The 20,209-nt window shown below is 45.8% G+C and overlaps 1 protein-coding gene across 10 annotated transcripts in view; it reads right to left on the bottom strand.

Annotated features, from left to right (window-relative positions):
• Window positions 1-18,630, bottom strand: part of COL9A3 (collagen type IX alpha 3 chain) — a 40,216-nt gene extending 21,586 nt beyond the window's left edge. For 2 of the 10 annotated variants that reach the window (XR_014229641.1, XM_082325732.1), the window contains exons 1-13: window positions 18,137-18,630; window positions 16,810-16,878; window positions 14,457-14,626; window positions 12,254-12,289; window positions 11,585-11,656; window positions 10,749-10,802; window positions 6,017-6,052; window positions 5,384-5,407; window positions 4,802-4,855; window positions 4,074-4,127; window positions 3,278-3,319; window positions 1,809-1,865; window positions 102-155 (exon numbers count right to left, since the gene is read on the bottom strand). Coding sequence is in view for 9 of the 10 variants with exons in the window: in XM_082325732.1 (XP_082181858.1) it covers window positions 102-155; window positions 1,809-1,865; window positions 3,278-3,319; window positions 4,074-4,127; window positions 4,802-4,855; window positions 5,384-5,407; window positions 6,017-6,052; window positions 10,749-10,802; window positions 11,585-11,656; window positions 12,254-12,289; window positions 14,457-14,626; window positions 16,810-16,878; window positions 18,137-18,167 (753 nt within the window). In the remaining variant the exon portion in view is untranslated. Of the gene's footprint in view, window positions 1-101; window positions 156-1,808; window positions 1,866-3,277; window positions 3,320-4,073; window positions 4,128-4,801; window positions 4,856-5,383; window positions 5,408-6,016; window positions 6,053-10,748; window positions 10,803-11,584; window positions 11,657-12,253; window positions 12,290-14,456; window positions 14,627-16,809; window positions 16,879-18,136 lie in introns of those variants that run through there. The other 8 variants (XM_082325729.1, XM_082325728.1, XM_082325725.1 and 5 more) reach the window with 8 other exon arrangements.
• Window positions 18,631-20,209: the final 1,579 nt, after the last annotated feature.

Raw genomic sequence — 20,209 nt, 5'->3', positions numbered from 1 at the left:
ATCCTCCCGGACCCCCCTTCTTTTAAAGACAAAAATCCTCCTGGACCCCCCTTCTTTTAAAGAGAAAAATCCTCCCGGACCCCCCTTAAATTGAAGTTTACCTTTTCTCCTTCTTTTCCTATTTCACCAGGTTCTCCTTTGTGACCAGTGTGTCCCTAGAAATAAGAGCTCCAATTATTCACATTCCAGTACAGTCTTGTTTCAAAATTTAAATTTGGTGAGATAGCCATAAGACCTAAACCCAAAAACAATTTACTGGGAAAATAACCTGGGCCTGTGCTGTACCTGTGTGAACGGAGGTCACCTCTGGGGTTAGCTGGCACCATTCCTGCGGTAGGTACCGCTGTGTCAGAACTGATCTAGTTTCAGGAAATGCCCAGATTTGGGTTTCAAGAGTGACTTTTGGTGAGGTTAGGCTACAGGTCTCTGGATGCAATTCTCAATTACAGGTCAGGGACTCAGTTCCCAACACTTTTGAAAATGGGGCTGAGACACTTCTGAAAACCCCATTCTCTATCGTGAATCTCCCTTTTTGTTCAAGTCATCTTTAATGTCTGCATCCTCCAGCTTGCAAAGAAATCGATGTCCCACTGAAATCTTTTATATAAACTCAGATTCAGTTTGCATTTTGGCTCATTTCCTATTATTGTGGGAGAGACCCAGACTAATTTCAGCCATGGCAGATGTTATTCCTCACCACGCAAAAGGTCCCGTGCATCATTTGCATCATAATTGGAGGCCTTCACAGGTTTTTCCATTTCATAAGCTATGAATTTTGAATAGTTATACCCTAAACATTGTGTATTTCTAACGATATTTATGACTCAGCTCAGAGACCAAACAGACCTGCAAAAGGTCAGTTCATGAGGAATTGAGAGCATTTCCCAGGAGATGTTTCACCCGTTGCCAACTTCTGCTAGAAAAACTCGAGTAACTTACTACTTCAGCTCACTGCTGGAGTGTAACCTACTGCACAGAATTCAGGGGAGTCACAGAGGGGACAGAGGAGGAGATGTTTAACTGCTGAGTGAGGTTTCCTGAGGGTTGCAACCTAAAATTTATGTACCAGAATCAAACAACATAAACAGAAAGCTGCCTGGTGCTACGGTGGGTATAAAATGACAATTAAATTGTATTTAATCATGTAAGTTATGTCTTGCTACAGTAAAATGTGTATCTGTGTGTACAGGGTCTGCGAGCACAATTTAAGAACTGGTGAGATTTTTACAGCTCTCTGAAGCCTGCAAAGGCAGCACGTCGTTCTTGAGGCAGCTCTGAACCGCTGCCCTCCGCTTGCTCCTGTTCATCCGTCGCACCCAGCAAGGCTTGCGTGGTGTTTTAATCTTTGTGCTCACCCGACGCAAAGGGTTAAATTTCATTTGTAGGAAGAAAGGGCTGTAGTCAAAAGCAGGAGTTAAATCTTGCATCTGACAAAGGCTGCGATCCTGCGAGGGATGGGCCCACAAAGGACCCAAAGCCTCTCGCTGAAGGGGAAGGGAGAGCGCTCGCACACTTTGCTGGCACTTTGCAGGACTGAGCTCCGTGGCAGAGCAGCTATTGCTACGCGTGCGGGAACAGCATGTCAAGGGCAGAATCAGGTCCTTCATCCTCCTCTTCTCTCATGTTTGGCTGTATTAGGGGTTTTCTGTGTCAACAGCATAAACCCAGGCAAACGCGTGGCTGGTTTGGAGAGCTGGGGAGCCTACAGGAGGTGGGTACTGTATATAAAACAGTTTAATCCCAGGGGTTCATAGTGGTATTTATTTGGGGAGACAGACCCTTATATCTGCAGGTGGTATTTTTCTTACCTTGAACCCTGGCATTCCTGGGGGACCCGGAGGACCCGGTGGGCACAGAGCTGGGCACTGCAAGAAACAGAAACACTCTTTGGTTTATCAAGTACACGCGGCGCATCCAGGGAAGCTGGTTTCATTACTAGGGAGAGGAGAAAAGGTCATGTGGGTTTTGGCTCTAAACCCACTAAATCTAATTCATTCATAGCATAATGAACTCACAGCATCATGTACTCACTAGAATTCCCCTATGGCAGGAGGTCCTGAACAGGTCCTCAGGCCCCCAGTAACCCACAAAATGATGATTTATGAACGGTCTGCCTCACTTTGAGCATCCGTGCATGGACTGTGAAAAATTCTGAAGGCTGACAGTGGTCCACGGTCCAAAATAGTGGAGAACCACAGTTCACCAGTGAAGCTGGATGGATATCTTGTAAATCATTAGGAACATATTTAATTCTATGCATTCATTGACCCCTGTTGATTTCCATTAGATAACTCGCCTAACTGAAACAAGGACAAGCATTACAGTTTATCAGAAGGGGACCTATAAAAAATTAACCCAAATACCAATAAGCTGGTACTGCAGATGTCTAGGGGTGGGTGAGCGCCCGGTGGGAACTCTAGTTTGACTGGGAACAAATGAGAACATGCATGGAAATTTAATGGGGCTTAAAAGGCCATACTCTAAAAACTATAAATAGGGAATGAGATTTTCTTCTGCAGCTTTTCTTTCGTTTCTTTTTTTTTCTTTTAATAAAACCTCAGGCTACACCTCTGTAGCAGGAATTTAATTTTCTAGTATATGCCACAGGGTAACTTAAATTAAAATTGCAGAAATAGCATCATTTTCTATTAACTTCCACGTGACTTGCCATAAGGCAGTCTAAACCGACTCTGAGCTTTTTTGGGGCATGCCAATTAGAAAACCAAAGATGCTGTCACAACAACAGCTGCGAGATCTGGAAATGTCACTTCCATCGTCCATGGACTTAACACTCCTTTCATTCCCTTGAAAGAAAGGAATCAAGACTTTCTCATAAGGAAGTAAGTCTGAACAAAGCATATGCCCATAGGAACCCGGTGCCACCATCCATGGAAATAAACAGCGCAACACGCACAACCTTTTCTCTTCCAAAGCAGGATAGGAAACAGATGCAGGAAAAGCTGTTGTCATTTACCAAATGCTAAAGTTGTTTTGTAAATGAAGAATGTATGCAAAACCTGCATTTTTGGAAAGCAAACTGGAAAGCAAAGATCAAGGAAAAAAGGCACTAGCATACCTACCTCCTTGAAAGAACATTTCAGTCTTGTAAAGATGCACGCAACACTTATGCGTTCTGCAGTACGGCAGTTTAGACCCACGTCTGCAGGTCTGAACGGTGCATGTTAAATGGTCTCAGGGTCACCCAAGTATGCCAACGAAAAGTCACATCAAGGATTAAACCAAAAAATATTTTCATGCTACATAAAGAAAAACCTACCTGAAGGTCCCCACCGCCATCAGGAAGGGTGCCTGGAAGACCCTGCAATTCATGAAATATGGTCTTTTAAATACATCAAGACAAACAGCAGGAGGAAATAAAATTTCTAGAAAATGCACTTTACAGACCCAGCTCAGTTGGATGAGCACGAGGCAGATACCCAGCCCCACAACACAAAATGCAGCCCCTGAATCCAGAGCGTTATGAGCAGCACCAGTCCTCAACACAGACGTGTCAAGGGTGCAGTTATCCCCTGGAGATGCACAGATGAGCTTGGGGAAGAGCCTCGAGCCTTAGGTGATAAAGGCAGCAATTTGGGAAGAGCAGCTGTGCCTGGCCGTCCTTCGAGCCAGGGAAGTTCCTTGGGAAAGACCTCCCTATCCCTCCAGCCCTCCAGAGGTACCGCAGCAAACCCAAAACAGAGGCTTGCTGCTTTCAAGCCTCCCTTGCTGGCCCTACAAGAACCCATCGTGATCCAAGCAAGCATATAAACCTGGAGAGAACAGAAAGCCCACCCTGCGATCTGTCCGTGCCATAAAGCCTGGACGTCTTTAGGTTCCTCCACCCCCGCAGCACAGACAATAAACAGGAGATAATCAACACACCAAAGTGCAGCCAGTGAAAAGTCACTGCTCTCCTTGGGGCACGGTGTTTACGGCCTGCTGAAACTTAGCCCGGAAAAGGAGCACTCAAGGCAATGGCAGCAAATAAAACGCGCACGTTCTGGCAGCAGGAAGAAAATTCTGGACTCCCCATGGGAATTTTCTCACATTTATATTTGCAAGTCTCAACTTACGGGAGGTCCGGGTGGTCCAGGAGGCCCTGGGAATCCTGGCAGACCAAAAGGTCCCTAAACAGAGTGAAAAACAGAAAGAATTCCCCTTCTTAATCATTTAAATTAAAAAGAAAAGGGAAAGGAAGGGTGGCTACTAAATACAATTGCATATTTGTGAATGTGGGGCAAGATATCTCTAACGGGACTAAACTGCACTTTTCTTTCTGCAGAGGCTTCTATGACTACAAAGAGAAGAGCAGATGCCATCTGGAAGTATAAGGATTAGGGCAGAAGAACATATCCCTGCACCTACATCCCTGCTTCCACTGGCTCTGTACCTCTCCAGTGGAGCTGTGGGCACCCAAAAATGACGGTGTGCTTCTGCAGAATGGGCTCCCTCAGGTCAGACCCGTTCTGTGCAGTAGCTTCTTTTGAGGATGCTGAAAGTACATGTCAGCTGGTAACTAATCTCTGTTCTCGAAACATTGGCTGCTCTTTTGTCCTCACTCATAGTTGGTAAAGGAAGATATGGCTGCAAGCAGTTCCACATCTTTGGCATTGCACTGGTTGACTGGGGTGACCCTACCCAAGCTGATACAAGGAATAGCATTGCCTGTAGGCATTTGTAGAGGTCATAGTGTCTTGTGCATCACGCTTCCAGAACGGGGTAAGAGACCAGAAATAAACCTCATTCTTCTGTGGTTGTGGCACGTTCAGTAAATGAGAATCAAATGGTAGGAGAAACTCACAGGAGGACCCCGAAATCCATTTCCACCTGGGAGCCCACTGGGTCCTGGAGGCCCCTGTTGAACAGAGAGAAGATCCTTACACCCATGGCCACCTCACATAGCTGCCAAAGCCCACAGCAAACGAACAGTCTGGCTGTACTCATTTGTCTGATCCCTCTGAGGAGCCAATCCTGCACCCAGACAATCAGTTTACCAAAGCACATCTTTCTTTTTGCTCCACCTTCCCACGGAACATGCTCTTGTCATCATCGCCTGTGCCAACATCTGCATCCCCTCGGACACAGAGCAGCTCTGCGATGCTCCAGGAAACCACCGAACAAAAGCTGTCCCAGAGTTGGTCGCTTCCAGCGAAGCTGGAAGAAGAAGGCTGCTGTGCCTTGAATTTACACCACTGCCAGCCTCCCTGGGGGTAAGGTAAGCATGAAAAACCCCCAAGGCTGCCGACCTGTAGGACTCCACGTTCCTCTGCCTGGCACAGGAGAGGGACCCAAGGCCTGGGGTGGGTTCGTAACACTCAAGGTATCCAATAAAGCTAGTACAATAATTTAAACCTCTTTTTTGAAAAAGAGCCTCATTACTTACTGGAGGTCCTGGCAGTCCTTTGCCCTGGAAACAACATTCAGAACAGTAAAAGATCACTTAGAAACTGAACGTACAGGAAAAAAACAAACCTCAGAAAATGCTGCTTTTTTTTTTTTTTCTTTTAAGTTTCCTTAGCACTCCCCTGTCCCCAATGATTGTAATTTGCAATCAGAGCAGAGCTGGAGTCTTAATCAATCCTTTTGTTACTTCCAATAATTTGTATTCCCTTTATATCGCTGTTACCTATGAGACATCTCTAAGTAAAGCCACATACAGTGACATGATAATGAGACACAAAGATTTACAAAGACAACATTCTAGTTTATCTACTTTTCCTTTTTTTTCTTTTCATTTCTATTAGACATTATCTAATGTCTAATAATTTTGATAGCATTTAATATGCTAGTCTTTATCCCAAGCTGGCTTGCTTTTAACATCTCGGAGACTAAGAACAGGCCCTGTGTTACCAGAACAGGTCATACATACATATTTAAACACGTCAAAAAAATACTTTCACTCAGTCAGGCTTTGATCCCTTTGTTTGGGATACAAGGTTTCCCCTCTTGTCTTGGTGATAGTTTTGGCGTAATATTATACACCATCTTTACATATGCAGGTCTAGGAGGTACTTACAGCTGGTCCAGGTGGCCCGGCAGGTCCTAATGCGCCCTACAGGAATAAAACAGAGTGCAAATTAGCAGGGCTAAACCAGAAACCTCCGCATGGGTAGACACCAACGCCTGCTCTCCTCGACATCAGTCTTTGCTTGAAAACTCCAGCAGTGTCTTACAGAAACAGCACGCAAATGGGGATGCTCAGCTGAATTCACAAATATAAGGACAGAAACTTACGGATAATGACTGTCATTCCTGATTAATTACTTGACTAAAGAACATTTTAAGATAGTAGGGATGGATGTTCAGAACTGGCCCCAGCAACTTCCTTCACCATTTGCTGGTCAAGAGAGAGTAGAGACTAAAACATGAGCTGCTCCTGAAAGACTGAACAGACACTTCTGCAAGTCACAGCTGGCCTCAGATTAGTCTCCACGAATATCTAAATGTTCATAAATTGAATTTCATCCATTTGAAATTTTCTCATTCATAATGTCTTCATACTGTAGATCCAACGACTAAATTATCTGAAACTATTTACAAGATTTGGACTCATTCTAGTGAATTTTATTAATTCATACATTTTCCGTTCAAGCAAAGACAAAGATTTGGCAGCTTCTGCCTCTTCACTAGCTTTCCTTGGCAAATCCCCAGTCTCCTTTTCCCAATTTGCATTCTTACTCTTAAGCTTGACTAGAGTTTGGTGATCTTATGTCTTTGACTAGAATTAAGTCATTCTTGAAGTTGTTATGTTCCTGCTTAACTAAAGATAGTAAGACAGACAGACCGACCTTCTTAATCCCTTTGATGCATTGCAAAGATGCCAACACTGGCTGGTAGACTGTAAAATTAATTATAGGTAGTAATTCGGAAACAGAGAGTAAATGGAAATATAAAAATGAACAAAAAAACCAGTGTGGTGGGTTGATCTTGGTCAGCAGCTGTGAAGATATCTCCAAGAGATACTGGGTGTGCATTGCTGCCTGATGCTCTCGGGTCCGAGAGCCTCCTCTGAAAACAGCTGTTGCTGCGACGGGGAAAGGAAAAGCAGAGGCAGGCAGCTGATGAGAGCAGAGCGATTTTGCCACTCCTTTTCAAAAGAAAAAAAAAAGGAAAGAAAAAAAAAAGGAAAGGAAAAAAAAAAGGAAAGGAAAAAAAAAGGAAAGGAAAAAAAAAGGAAAGGAAAAAAAAAGGAAAGGAAAAAAAAAGGAAAGGAAAAAAAAAAGGAAAGGAAAAAAAAAAAGAGGTGGAGGTGCAGAAATGCCAGCGTACTTTGGGGTGAATGATAAATAAAATAATAGTTTGCTGAACAGCACGGATGCAGCCCTCGCAGTGAGTTTCTCTAAGCTGTGCTGACACTCGGGAGCTGCAGAAGAGCTGCGTGGTTCTCAAGGCCCTGCTGCAGACAGCTTTTTGCCTGCATTTGTATGGTTGTCGGCTGACGTTGCTCTCTGATAAAGGCAGAACTTAAAAAAGTAAGAAGGTGACAGACTTAAACACAGAACAAACGACATTGTTATTTATGGGCTGTGTTAAACTACCGCCAGCAAAACCCTCATCTCCTTGCGCAGGGGACAAAGAGCGATTACAGCACGAGGCTTCCTCAGCCTCTCGCCAGCCCGGTTGCCCAAACCTGTTTTCCAAAAGTTCTCAAAATGCTGCACAGAAACATCTCGAGAATGATGTCCTGAGCTGGAATTAAATGGTCTCTGCCCCTTGGACCAGGAGAACAAGGCAGATGGGCAGATCTGGAAAACATCCCAACACGCGGCTGCTTATTGGGATCCCAGGGACAACTCCAGCCCTTTCCTAATATTCCACATACCAAATGAGATTAGAAATATTTTCCCTTGTTAAGCTTAAGGAGAAAGATACAGAGGACCCAAGGCCTCATTAAGAGGAGTCTTGTGAGGAGAGGACCGTAATCCAATAAAAATCAACTCTGCTGCAAATGTCAGCTCATTCACTTCTCTTACTGCAGATTACTCTGCTTTTCTTCCAGTCACTTTTATCTTTAGGCTGAAGTCCTTACAACCACTGAGGGTTGTAAGGGAGAAGCTGGGATCTCCTCCTGTAAAGAAAACATTGAATTCTTGGCACCTGCTGACTTGCACCCTAATCCTGCCCCCACTGAAACCAGCTGCATAGCCCCTTTCTGCTTTGGCCGACAGAATTGTAGGATCATTTAGGCTGGAAAAGACCTTTAAGATCATCGAGTCCAACCATAAACCTAACGCAACGCCAAAAGGCTGGCAGAGTACCCAAAGTGCCAAGCGTCAGCACTTTACTCTCCTTAATTTTGGTATCTTTGAGGGTGTAAGGTGCAGCACGCGGCAGCGAACGTTCCTGGTACAGCAAAAGATCATCGAGTCCCTGAGCAAGCTGACGTGACTCCATTAAGTTCAAAGGACAGACTCTCATTTACACCTCGATTTTAATAACATTGTCTGACTCAACTCATTCTCCTGGTAACAATGTTCTTTCTCTTTTGATTAGAAAACAATCTCACCATAATTTTTCACTTTAAAGTAATATACTTTATGAATATACAACTATGGAGCACAGGAAATACTTGATTAATATGGCATTCATAAATAAATATGAATAATTATGTTTTCCTCATTGCTTACAGTGTAAAGAACCAAACTTCAAAATGGCCTTTGAAAACTTTCCAGTGAAGGACACCAGTATCTGGCACTGAGGTTGGAACCCAGCTTGTTTCTGGCTAAACTAAAGGATTTTTTTAATTGAAAAAACAAGTAGGCTTGATCTAATCAGTCTGCAAGCAGAACCATGAGAAAAGCTAACAGATGCTGATAGCAATGGGAGTATCTAAGATAAAAACCATTTTGGTATGCTGCCTTCACAATACTCTGTCCCTGGTCAGACATGAATCACTGTTGGACTGATGAAGTGTGGCATAGAGAGGAAAAGAAATGTTTAGCAATAATGTATTTCTAAAAACTGTCTTCCATGAGCCCACTTCCATATGCTAAACACCTTCGCTCTCAGACTCCCAAGTTCGGAAAAACAGGCTTGTTCAGGAGAAGTCATAGCGTGAAGCATGAATTCAATCCCACAACAGTAAGCACACACCTGCTTATTTCAGTGATTCCTGGAGACTGAAACATGTTCTTAAAGTTGAGCAGAAGGAAGAAAGTCGGGATAACGGTGCTGTCCTTTTGGAGCGCTAAGATTTACAGGGTTTTGATTTTTCCAGGCTTTTATTAGACCAGTTAAAACAATTTTCCAGATGGACCACTGACCTTGAAAAGCTCCCATAAATGACAACAGGTCTCAAGTTTACCCCATGCTGAGAGCCTGAGACATGGGAAAGCATGTCAAATCAGAGCATGTAGTATGGTAACTGTGCTAAAACAGCTTCTACTAAACAGCTGAAGAGGAAGTTCGTGTGCCCAGAAATTACCTGCTCCATTACCCTGCAAACTAGGAGCTTGTGTGCTAAAGTGGGCATGGGCAAATACTACCACTGAACATGAAACGGGGGCACAAAACTGCTCAGAGTCTTCTGTGTGTGGTCCTGCACTTTTCTATTTTAAAAATCAGGGATCAGTTCCCAGAAGGTGCTGGACTCTTGCCACAGACTGTCTGAGAGTGGTCAGGATTTTGCAGCCCTGGGTCTCTGGGGAGAAAGATGGGCAGGAGGAAAAGCAAAGGAGATGGTTTTTAGTGCAGTGCCAAAGGACGGAGGCTTGGAGCTGTGACCAAATGCTTGGGTCCTGCCACTCAACTTTCGCAGCGGCCAAGCGCACTTTGCCTTGCACACGGGAAAGGAAGAAGAGCGTATCAAAGATACATGGCTCTATCACTCATCCCTTTAACTAAATGAGACCGCTCTCAGAGTTTTGAGCTTTGGGTAACTCCTTAGGGCAACAAATGGATTATTGAGATATATTGAACCTTTTTTAACCTCTGCACGTTGTGATGTGTGTTCAGCCCATCATTGTAGCCCCCAGTTCAGGAGACCAATAAACCAGCTGTGGATACATGTCTTATTTTCCCACACTGGGAGACAGAAAAATAACCATGCTGGATAAAAATCTGCGCTGAATGGCTCACTCATGTTTAGTTCTTAATGTCATAAGGAGGCCTAAGTGCCTTTCTGGGCCCATTGTAGATAATCTGAAGGACATCTGTAACAGCTCAGGCAGTCATTTCTCTATCCCTGTGGTGCCCCTTAGTAGAGCTGTAATATGCAGAAAGCAGGAAAAAACTCATTTCTTGCTACGCTGGCTGGGGAAGCCTATGCCAAAGCAACTAATAATGTCAACCATATGGACAGCCCCAGAATGAACAAAAGGCAAAAGTTGAAACAGTTAATACACAGTAGCAGTAATTACAAACATAACAGAGCTGCGTACTCAGACTGCAAATAAAGGCCAAAATAGCTTCACTTTGATAAACTTTGTAATTAAGTCTGCCAACTGCTTCAAGGAATTTTCTAGATACTTGAAATACCACCAGAGCTGTTCTGCACTGGTACTCCCATCACTGAGGCTATCCAAACCCATTCAAAACCATGTGAAAGAAAGATGATCTCATGCCCTGCCTAATGAAAAGCCATCTGAGGCTTCATTTCAAGGGTCCAAGTATTCTGCAAGTATTTACGGGTAAATAAGCCATTGTAATCAACACTCAAATGTCACCAATTGACACAGCAATGAGGAATCATCAATACAAACAGTGACAATGTTCATTTAAAGGGACTTAGGATCTAATGTGGTACTCACACGGTCTCCTGGAGGCCCATTTGGGCCAGGTGGGCCATCGGTTCCTGTTAAACCCTGTTAAAAAAAAAAAAAAAAATTGTGAAAACAGAGAAATACAGTAATAAGAGCTATAGGAAGTCCCTACACAAATCATCTGGATGCCAAGCTCTCAGGAAAGCCTAACCATTTTATTTCTCTCTGTAATTAATCATAAAGGAAAGGACCCGAAGGAAATTATCCGTACTGTTCCCTGTGCATTGTAAGCGTGGATGACCACCACCAAGTAGTCTTGTTACTGGTCTTTACTGAGTTGCAGCTTAGCTGTGGAAGCTGACTGAATGCTTCCCCTCACCTGAGGCAGAAGAAAACGTGCTGGCTAAAACCTTTCCCACACTCAGCTACCATGGCGGTGAGGTGCTAAGCTGGGAAAACTCGACTGCATGCAGTCACCTGTCCAGAGCTGTGGGGCAAATCCCAGGCCAGAGACCAGCAAGGCTCAGCTAATAAGTGCAACTGGATTTCTCAATTGAGGCTCAATGGGTTTGCTCCAGAAATGCCAAGTGATGCCTGTATTTCTGCAGACTTGCTCAGTGCACCTCTGAATAACTGCAATGTTTCATTGTGAGAGTGCCATCCTATCGGTTATGCATCTCAAAATTGTTCTTATACTCCTTAATTCAATCAGGAGATGCTTTCAACTCTTAAAATTTCTCCTGATATGCAAGACACCTACACAGACCCAGGACCCACTTTGCTTCTCCACTAGACACAGAGAAAATTGATGAGATGCTTCAGGAAAACACCCATGCCTAGGTGAAATATTTAAAAGATCTAAGAGAAGATGACAAAATACTCACATCCACTCCAGGAAGGCCAGGCAATCCGGCTTCACCAGCTGCTCCGGGCTTCCCTGGTGCACCTTTTGGCCCCTAAATCAGATAAACAGGCAATTATTTTTAACGTAAGAGAACCACAAGATGGAAGTTCATTTGTTGATGTGTTAATCTTACACCATGCAACATGGAAGAATTCCTGCAGAGAGACGAAACTCGCCATGAATCCATATCCAAATCCTAAATTCATTTCAGTGCTTTGGCTCAGTTCCACATACAGTTACTCATAAGCTGTTCCTAGTAGAGGGGTAGAAAGGGGTAGAAAGGGATGGGGTAAGTGGCCCAAAGCAAAGAGCTGTGCCACCTGGTACGATTCTGAGCACCCCTTGGCAGACTGAGGAGCTGAAGCAGACTCAGACCAACCCCCAAAATAACCACGCATATGTGGCTTAGTGCCAGTTTTTTTATACTGGTGATAGGCAAGCTTTATTTCATGCGTATCCTCCGCTAGCAATGAAGCAGGAGAATGTGTTTGTCCCCAGGACCACCACTGAGCATCTCCACTCCTGTGTACCCCTTATGGAAATTCTGCTGCAGATGAAGCGGAAGGTGAGCCAGTAAGTCTTAGCTCTTAGCTTTGAGAGTCACCTCTCAAAAGGATGAGCAAGTCAATGTCGACCAGAAAATACTTACTGGTGGGCCTGGCAAACCAGGAGGGCCCGGCTCTCCCTAAATGAAAGAGAAAAGACATCAGTGTCAGTGCTGAACCTCCTTCTGTTGACTTTTTTGCAGCAATGGTGTTCCCAGCTGTCATAGCGCTCAACTCTCCCTTCACGCCCGCTCCAAGATTTACCATGCTCAGTTTTAGGAAGCTGATGCTCCAGATCCTGCTACCCCCTAAAGCAGGATGAACTGGGATAGCCTTTTCCACATCTACCACAGCAGATTTGGCGAAACCCACATCCTCAGCCTCCCAGAGAGAACCAGTGCTTCTGAAGGGTGCTCAGCACCTCCAACTTTTTCCAGATATACTTAGAAATTATTGGCACTTGGGCTTGTCTGCAAGCGGGACAGAGAGGAAGCTGGATGGCTATCAAGGCTTTCAAACATCTGCCTGATGAAACAGAGGGATACAATGATAAGCTCCAGGTATCCAGGACACAGCATGAAACTGTGGTACCCCCAGGAGCTGGGGACTATCAGAAAGTAAAGAACGAACAAACTGGCTACAATGATTTTCTTCATGACTAAACTTTGACAGGAAAAGCAAATGAACAAAGCCCCCAACTGCATTCCACCTAATCCAATTGCACAATCTGGATTAAATCAAATTTCTATAAAATATTTCAAAAGCGCTCATTTTTTCCTATCCGAACGGAAAGCAACTTTTAAGAACAGCATTAAAGGTGTTTGGGAGACAATATTTTAAAAGTCTTTGAATCACTTGTTCTAGCTCAGCCAGCTGTAACATCATCCAGGAGCTTGCATGGACCTCAGACAACAAGATATTTGTGTTTTATTGTTAGCCCCCAAAAGAGGCAATCGTTTGTGAATAGCTGGAGCTTGACTGGAGCTTGGTTTCCCATCTCATCCCGCAGAAAATCACTGTGTGTCCCAGTTCCAGATGTCTGGATGGTACCCTCCCCTCCTGGCTTTAGGACAAGTGCACTAAATACCATGAGAGGCTCAGGTATTGTGGGTGAGCAGAGGGGAAGGGGCATGTTGATACCCTGGAAGAAGAAAATCTATATGGAAAAAGGGTGGTTATTAACAGAGCAAGGCTAGAAGTAACACCATCCCCACCGTGGGCCTGATAATTAGGAGTTAGAAGGCAGTAAGCAAAGTTGTGGAATTTATAGCACATTTCTATATTTACTGTGTCGGCAACTGTGAAGTCTGTGGGCAAATCCCTCAAGACTGGCTGCCTTGATTTGCTCAGACGAGGATTTATGTACTGCATTGGTGACCGATCAACGTGCAGAGCAGAGGGTCATTGAACAGGGGGATCTTTATGCTCCGTCTTGCTGAAGCAACTCCTTTGCTGTCCTTCGCCCACAGATTTTCCATAAATAGTTATCATTATCATAGGTGGGGAAGGTCCCCTGCCAAGGAAATGAAAAGAGCAGTTCTTTTGCAATGAATGGTTTGAAAAAGACAGCTAAAAATGGCAGTAGAAGTGGTTTACTCCCTCCTCCATCACTTGAGACTGCCAGCCCCTTGCATTTTTTCTTGCCTGTGTGATGGCAATCCATACAGCAAGGTCACAGCATCAGCAAAGGCTGTTTAGGACCATCATAAGCCTTGATCCTGCCATCGTGGACCCCTGCGGGACTCTGCAGGAGCACCAGAACTTCAGTCAGCTGAATTAAAAGCCTAATCAGTGTTTATACCCCTAATGCCAGATCACTGGGAATTAGAGGCAAAGGCTGTCAGCAAAAGGAAATGCTCTCCTGGTGCTACATGAGAGGGAAGGAAGTTTACTCTTTCTTAGCAAGTCAAGCCAGGAGATGAAAAGTGGGCAAGAAAAAAAAAAGCTTGATTTTTGAAAAGTGACAATTGCTTATTAGCAATTTGGGGAATTACATCCCCAGAAATAATTCACAGGAACTTGTCGCTAATTCTTCCGATCATAACATGCTGTTTCTATTCATGGGAGGGAGAAATTTTGCTTGTTACCGAGTATGAAACGTGAAGCATGTTAAAGGCTATAATTATAAAATATTTCAGAGGGACTTAATGTTGCAGCTCTGACTGAAAGGCAGGAATGAAAGCGGAGCTTCTAGAAATTGTGCTTATGGGGTTCATCCAAGGTTTGTTTGGAGATATCCTGAATAATTCAGCTGTACGTTATGCATCGCTCACTGCTCACGGCTAACGGTAAGGGACTGCTGAACACCTCGGCAGCACTCATCCAGCTCAGAGACCGTTCAGCGACTCTTCCCAACACAGCATTCGTCCGAAGCCATCTGTGAAGACAACCCAGCTGGAGTGGCTTACAGAGCTCAGGAAACTTGCATAGATACGGTCCAGAAAAGTTCTGATTGTGCTTTAAAACGAGTCTCATCACTAAAGAAAAGAAATAAAATAATGGTTTCATTCTTTGCAGTGGCAGAATTGGCACTACCACTCAGGCTCCACACAATCCTCTCCACGCAGCACTATGAAAATGCAGAGCAGTGCTGGATTTTATATGCCACCATTTTTTGGAGGGTACTGCCAGACAAACGGTAGCCCTTAAACCGGGAGGCTTCATGACTGTGCTCAACACTAGCCACAGCTCTGCATCTCTTCTCCTACGCAATTCCTTAAAGGACTAAATATCCTGTTGAACAGCAGAAACCATCCCGGAGGCTGTCCCTGACCATCTCACATGAACAGGGCACCTAGATCCATAGGAGGGATGTAGACCAAGTCTGTTCAAATGAGAGACTATTCCTGTGCAGCCAAAACTGCAGACTCAAGCTGGGACTGCAAGATTTACCACCTGAAATACTTTACTCAGCCATTTGATTTATTAGGCCTAATTTCTCCGTATTAATTAGGTGGTGTTATTTGGTCCTGTCCTGCCGGGAGCCTTCCGAAGCTTTTACCAGTGGATAAAAGGGCACAGGTTCACGTGAGCAGCATCTCCCCAGGCTCCTGTTTCGAAGAGCAATCAGAAGTGATGCTGGTGCTGTTCCAGAATTAAGGTGTAAAATATCCTGTAGAAAGCAGGAACTGAACGACACAATTACAGGGATTTGTTTCTTTCCGGTTGCCTATATGCAGAAGTTGGTTACGACTTGAAGTCTGAAGGGCTTCATCCCTCCCAAATTCTTCTTTTTCACTCTGTACAGAAACACAGCCACCCTTTCCCGAAGCCCGCCGGCCACACCGATGTCCTGCTGCAGTGACTCCACAGGCTCCCTGCTGCTAACGTGAACGCGTCCTTTGCCCTCTCCCAGGCTGTCCCCTTAAGCCTTTTATCACATCATGATAAACAGCAGAGAGAAACCATCGAGGTACTAGCTCTGAACCTTTCACGCTACAAAACCAGGGGGAGATTTTCAGTAAAACGGTCCCCGTTAGTCGAAAGGACACTTTAGAGGGACTAGCTGCAAATCAATGAGGTTCTCTCTTCAGACCAGCCTTGCTCACAGAGCCACTGTGAAAGCTCACCACTGCAGACAAAAAAGCTCCTTGTTCACCACATACCAGGGAACTCATATATCTTTTTTTACCTTCTTATCCAAAAGAAAATGACCTGCATGGAATGAATAGATTTTTTTCAAGGTTGCTTAAAGGCCCAATTCCAATAAACTTACTTCAGACAAGCTTTGAAAAACCCTGCCCTATTCCATAACCACCCTAGAGAGACAAGCGCTACTCAAACTGAATATCGAAGCAGGAATCCGGCCTTTTGCATTTGATGTGGTCTTGTTGAAGGTCCATCTGATGCTCTTTTTATCCCCTGCCAACTACAGGACACAATACAGTCCTTATCCAACATGCACAGAAGCAAGTTTTTTCATTTCTATGGAATCTTAAAAGTAACAGGACAAATTTTTCTCCTCCAGTAAGTCCTGTGGTACATAGTCTTCTACCTCTGCAGGAGGCGTACGTATACGGAGCTGCCTGCTGAAAAAAAGGGTGCCCATTTCCTTTGCTTTTTGTGCCACTAAAGGCAACTCACGTCTGGAAACACACGAGCCAGATTCTGACCTCTCACATGCCAGTGTAAGTTAGGGGATACCCATGCTAACAATGTTGAAATAAAACCAATGTAAGTAAGAGCAGCGTCCAGTGCTGCGTATTTGAGTTTCTTGGGGCCTCTCTAGAAACGTGGATGCTCTGAAGCGTCCCATAAACCTCCCTCTGAACTACAGAACATGCAATGACTCCAATGTGCGTTGTACCCATGCACTCAACTGTATTACGTTCCCCCTCCTCCCTGGACACCACAAGAGAAATACTCTGCTTTGCAAGCAGGGTCGCGAATCCCTAGCTGTGTCCTGAACTCTCTCTTGAGCCAGGGGATTGATCCTGCAAAGAACCTGAGGCCACTCAGCACCTCCACTCGCTGTTCTGACTCTTGCAGAAGGAGGTCTCTTGCGAGTAGGCTGGTTCTCCAGGTCCATCCACCTCTGAAGGATGGCCCAAAGGCTGCGGCTCTGGAGAACAAGAGCAGCTTCTCTGCTCAGTTGGCTCTGCCTCTGCTCCACCCCTCGCCCTCCCTCGGCCGAGCCTGCCCTCTGCCGTACGGCACTCACATCTATGCCGTCCTTGCCAGATGGTCCAGGGGGTCCTCGTGGTCCAGGAGGGCCTTGTGGTCCTACTCTCTGAAAGGATTGGGGGTAAGAGAGAGAGAAGAGTTTATTTTTGCATCAGAAGAAACATATGGGCTAACATGGCAATGGCCAAGTCCTACAGCATAAGCCTAAACCTGCGCTAACCCTCCATCCCTCAGGGCCCCCCACCATCCTGGGTGGACTCAGAGGAGCTCAGGACCGGTGCAAGGCTCTTTGGAAAACCCTTTTGACTGAGCACATCCTCAGGGCTCCCAGCTCGTTTAACTGGTGGCTTATGCTGGGAATCAGAGCTGGTCGCTGGGCAGCAAATGGGTTTGGTTGGGTAAGAAACGGTTCTCACTGCCTACAGGCACATTTCGTTTTGGGCAGAGGAGGAAATGCAAAGCCCATGGAAAATAGGTGCCAAGTGCTTGGCATTAAAAGTTAATTTATAGTCCCAGTCTGATGGGGTGATGGAAGAGCCAGGCGGACACCACTGAAGAGAGGGGAAAGGGAAAGTCTCCTCTCTGAGCAGGATGCCATTTGAAAACCTGGGATTTTGGAGGAGGTCTGAGGTGGGGGGAAGGAAAGAAAGGTCCAATAAATGACTCCTGTATGGAGAGGGCTCCAGAGAGCAACTTGCCGTAGCTTCAGTGAACAAAGGTTTCATTGTAGAAGCAGCTCTGCTCGCAGCAGATGAGGGCAGCTCTGAATTCCCAAGCCAGACTGCAAAAATTCCTCACTAACACAATGAAAAACCTCACTGAGGAGTTACTTCCCCGGGCAATAATATTAACATCATCCAGGGAAGATTAATATAGCTTCACGTCTGAAGTGAACAAGGGTTAACTATGCTGTTTTGTAAGTGTAAAATTTGAAAATTGATTGAGGGAAGGAATAAGAAATTCTGGTTCAGATGAAGACCCAGATCAGATCAGCCCGATTGGCAACCTATTACTTCACTGTAAAAGAAACCCGTTTCTCTTACATCAACAGGTCTCCCCTTTCCCAAGGCTTTATCTCTCGTAGCTGCAGTCCTGAATGGGAACACAATACTTTTACAGAAAGTATAAAGCAGCAGTTTCTACACATGAGGATACGATCTAAAAGCCTACCGACACAGGTATAAACCCAGCTGTGCTTGCTAGGCACTTTCTGGGTAACAGCACAAGCAACACATGCATTTTTAATAAAGTTTAGACTCTAATAACCTGTCTAGTTCATCCTGCAGGTACAACATACACAGATCACTCTCTTTTTCCCTTACGGACTTTGGTTTTGAGCATAAGACATAAATGAGGCTTCTTACCTGAGCTGATGCTGTGGCTAAGAGCTGACATAGGAAGAGAACCCCAAGAGGGGAGAATCCAGCCATGGTGCCCAGGCTCTGCCTCTCTTCGTTCCTCCTGGGCAGCCAAACCGCTTCTCCTCCAGGGTCCAGCAGATCCCTCCTCCTCCTCCTGGGTCTCAGCTTACAGACGAGGGACTCCTCGCCTCCAGATAAACCTGCGGCTCCAGCTGGAGGGGCAGAGCTCAGGGGGGACAGGCAAGAGGGGCTGAGCTGGGAGGAGAGAGGAGGTTTGGGAAGGAGGTGGGAGAAGGAGGGGGAGCAGCAGCCAGTCGGGAAGAGAAGCTCTCATTCATGCCCTGCTGGGCAGCCCCAGCCTTGAGCAAACAGGGAGGGAGCCCGAGGACGGGCCGGGCTTGCAGACATGCCGCAGAGCAAAATTCAGCTGCTCCAGCTGCAGATACAAAGATGCTCCTTAGGTCTCACCCAGGCCGTTTCTCAAAGCCCATCACCGCCTCAGTGCTGGACGGATAAAAAGCAACACAGAGCGAGAGTGACTCAGTGCCTGAGGCTACCGAACTTCACTAGAGAAATGAATATACCTGTAAGGAGCGCAAGATGCACTACAGAGAAACGCACTTACTGCTTTGCGAGATGGTTTATTAGCTCTGAAGGTGAATTCACATGTTTGCATTTTTGGGTTTTTTTTTTTTTTCCCCAGGGAGAGCTAAAGAATGCCAGCTGATTTCTTGAAACAGTGATGAATCCTGACCAGAGAACAGACGATCGCAGACAGATACAAGGAGGAAGAAAAAAAGGAGAAACATTCTCAGAGCCACAAGAAAAAACAAAGAATTGCCTTTGAAATATTTGCAAGGAAGGAACAGGATGACAGTTCCCAGCTAGGTGATCCCAAATGGCAATATATTCACGAAGACGCATCTCCTGCAAGGAGCTTCATACTCCCCTGCATTGATTAAAGACAGTTTCATCCAAAGCAGGGCTTGGCAGTGGAGAGGAACAGTGGCCAGATTCATCAGGACTGAAAGGACACAGCTCACTTGGTTAGCAAGAGAGCAGAAGTGGAAAAGCAAAGCTTAAAAAATGGAATACCAGGTTTCAGTTTGGCATCCTTACGCCAGGAGGTTTATATGAGCACACAGCGTGTGCCTGTCCAGCTCCCCAGCAGCCAATATTCCACCAACCTTGACACAGGGATAAAGGGCTCAAAGATTTACTGAGTTCCCACAAGATTTTGTGGAACAGGCAGCTGGGGACAGAAAAGGAGCGTGGATCTGTATGTCTTCAGATGGCTTCAAAGTAAAAGGAATGCTTTATTAGATGCCACAAACCCCGCAGAGGGAGAGCAGCGCAGTCGCACGAACTGCTTCACGCAGAGCTCGTACCTCCTCCTTCGCACTGAGGCCAGCTGATGGCAAGGGAGAAGGCAAAGCAGAGCCAAAATCCTCGGCCACGCATTGCTGATAGCCAGCCAGGGGTCGGAGGGCTGCTGCAAGCGCAGCCTGCTTATAACCAGCAAGGGAAGAGCCCTGGGAGCATCCACCTTCAAGGCCACCCCACAGAAGAGGAGGGCCGGTCCTCCTCTCCCTCCACATCCCCAGGCAGAGGGAGCACAGCTGAAGGGACGCAGCGACTTACAGAAATCATTACCACAAAGACACCCCTGCGCTTGTGTCCTGAAGGAAAAGGCCCACGAGACTAAAGCCCCCGTAGGCAGGCCGGGCAGCTGCCCTCCTGCCTGCTAGCCCCAAGAGCCGCTCAAAAGCAAAGTCCTCGTTTGCTCCGCAGAGCATCACAACACACGCTTGGGAGGACGGCAGCACGAAGCCAAGACAGGGCATACCGAAACATTTCAAAGCACATCATTAAACAAGAAGCATGGGGCGGGGGGGATGTCTTCCCCACAAACATTCACTGGCCATGTTTTACAGCGGTGGAGGAAGACCGAGCATCATCTCCAGATGGAACAAGCAGCGGGTTTGTCTCCTGGGGAGCCCACCAGACCTCGGCTTGGGGACGCTGGACAGCCCCATGCACCCGCTCGTTGGAGGTGCCAAAGCAACAGCAGATGGC

The sequence above is a fragment of the Platalea leucorodia genome (genome assembly GCF_965183815.1).
Source record: "Platalea leucorodia genome assembly, chromosome: 13".
Classification (NCBI taxonomy): Eukaryota; Metazoa; Chordata; class Aves; order Pelecaniformes; family Threskiornithidae; genus Platalea; species Platalea leucorodia.
Note: the sequence above shows the minus strand (reverse complement) of the source record. Positions and strands in the feature narration are given on the sequence as shown.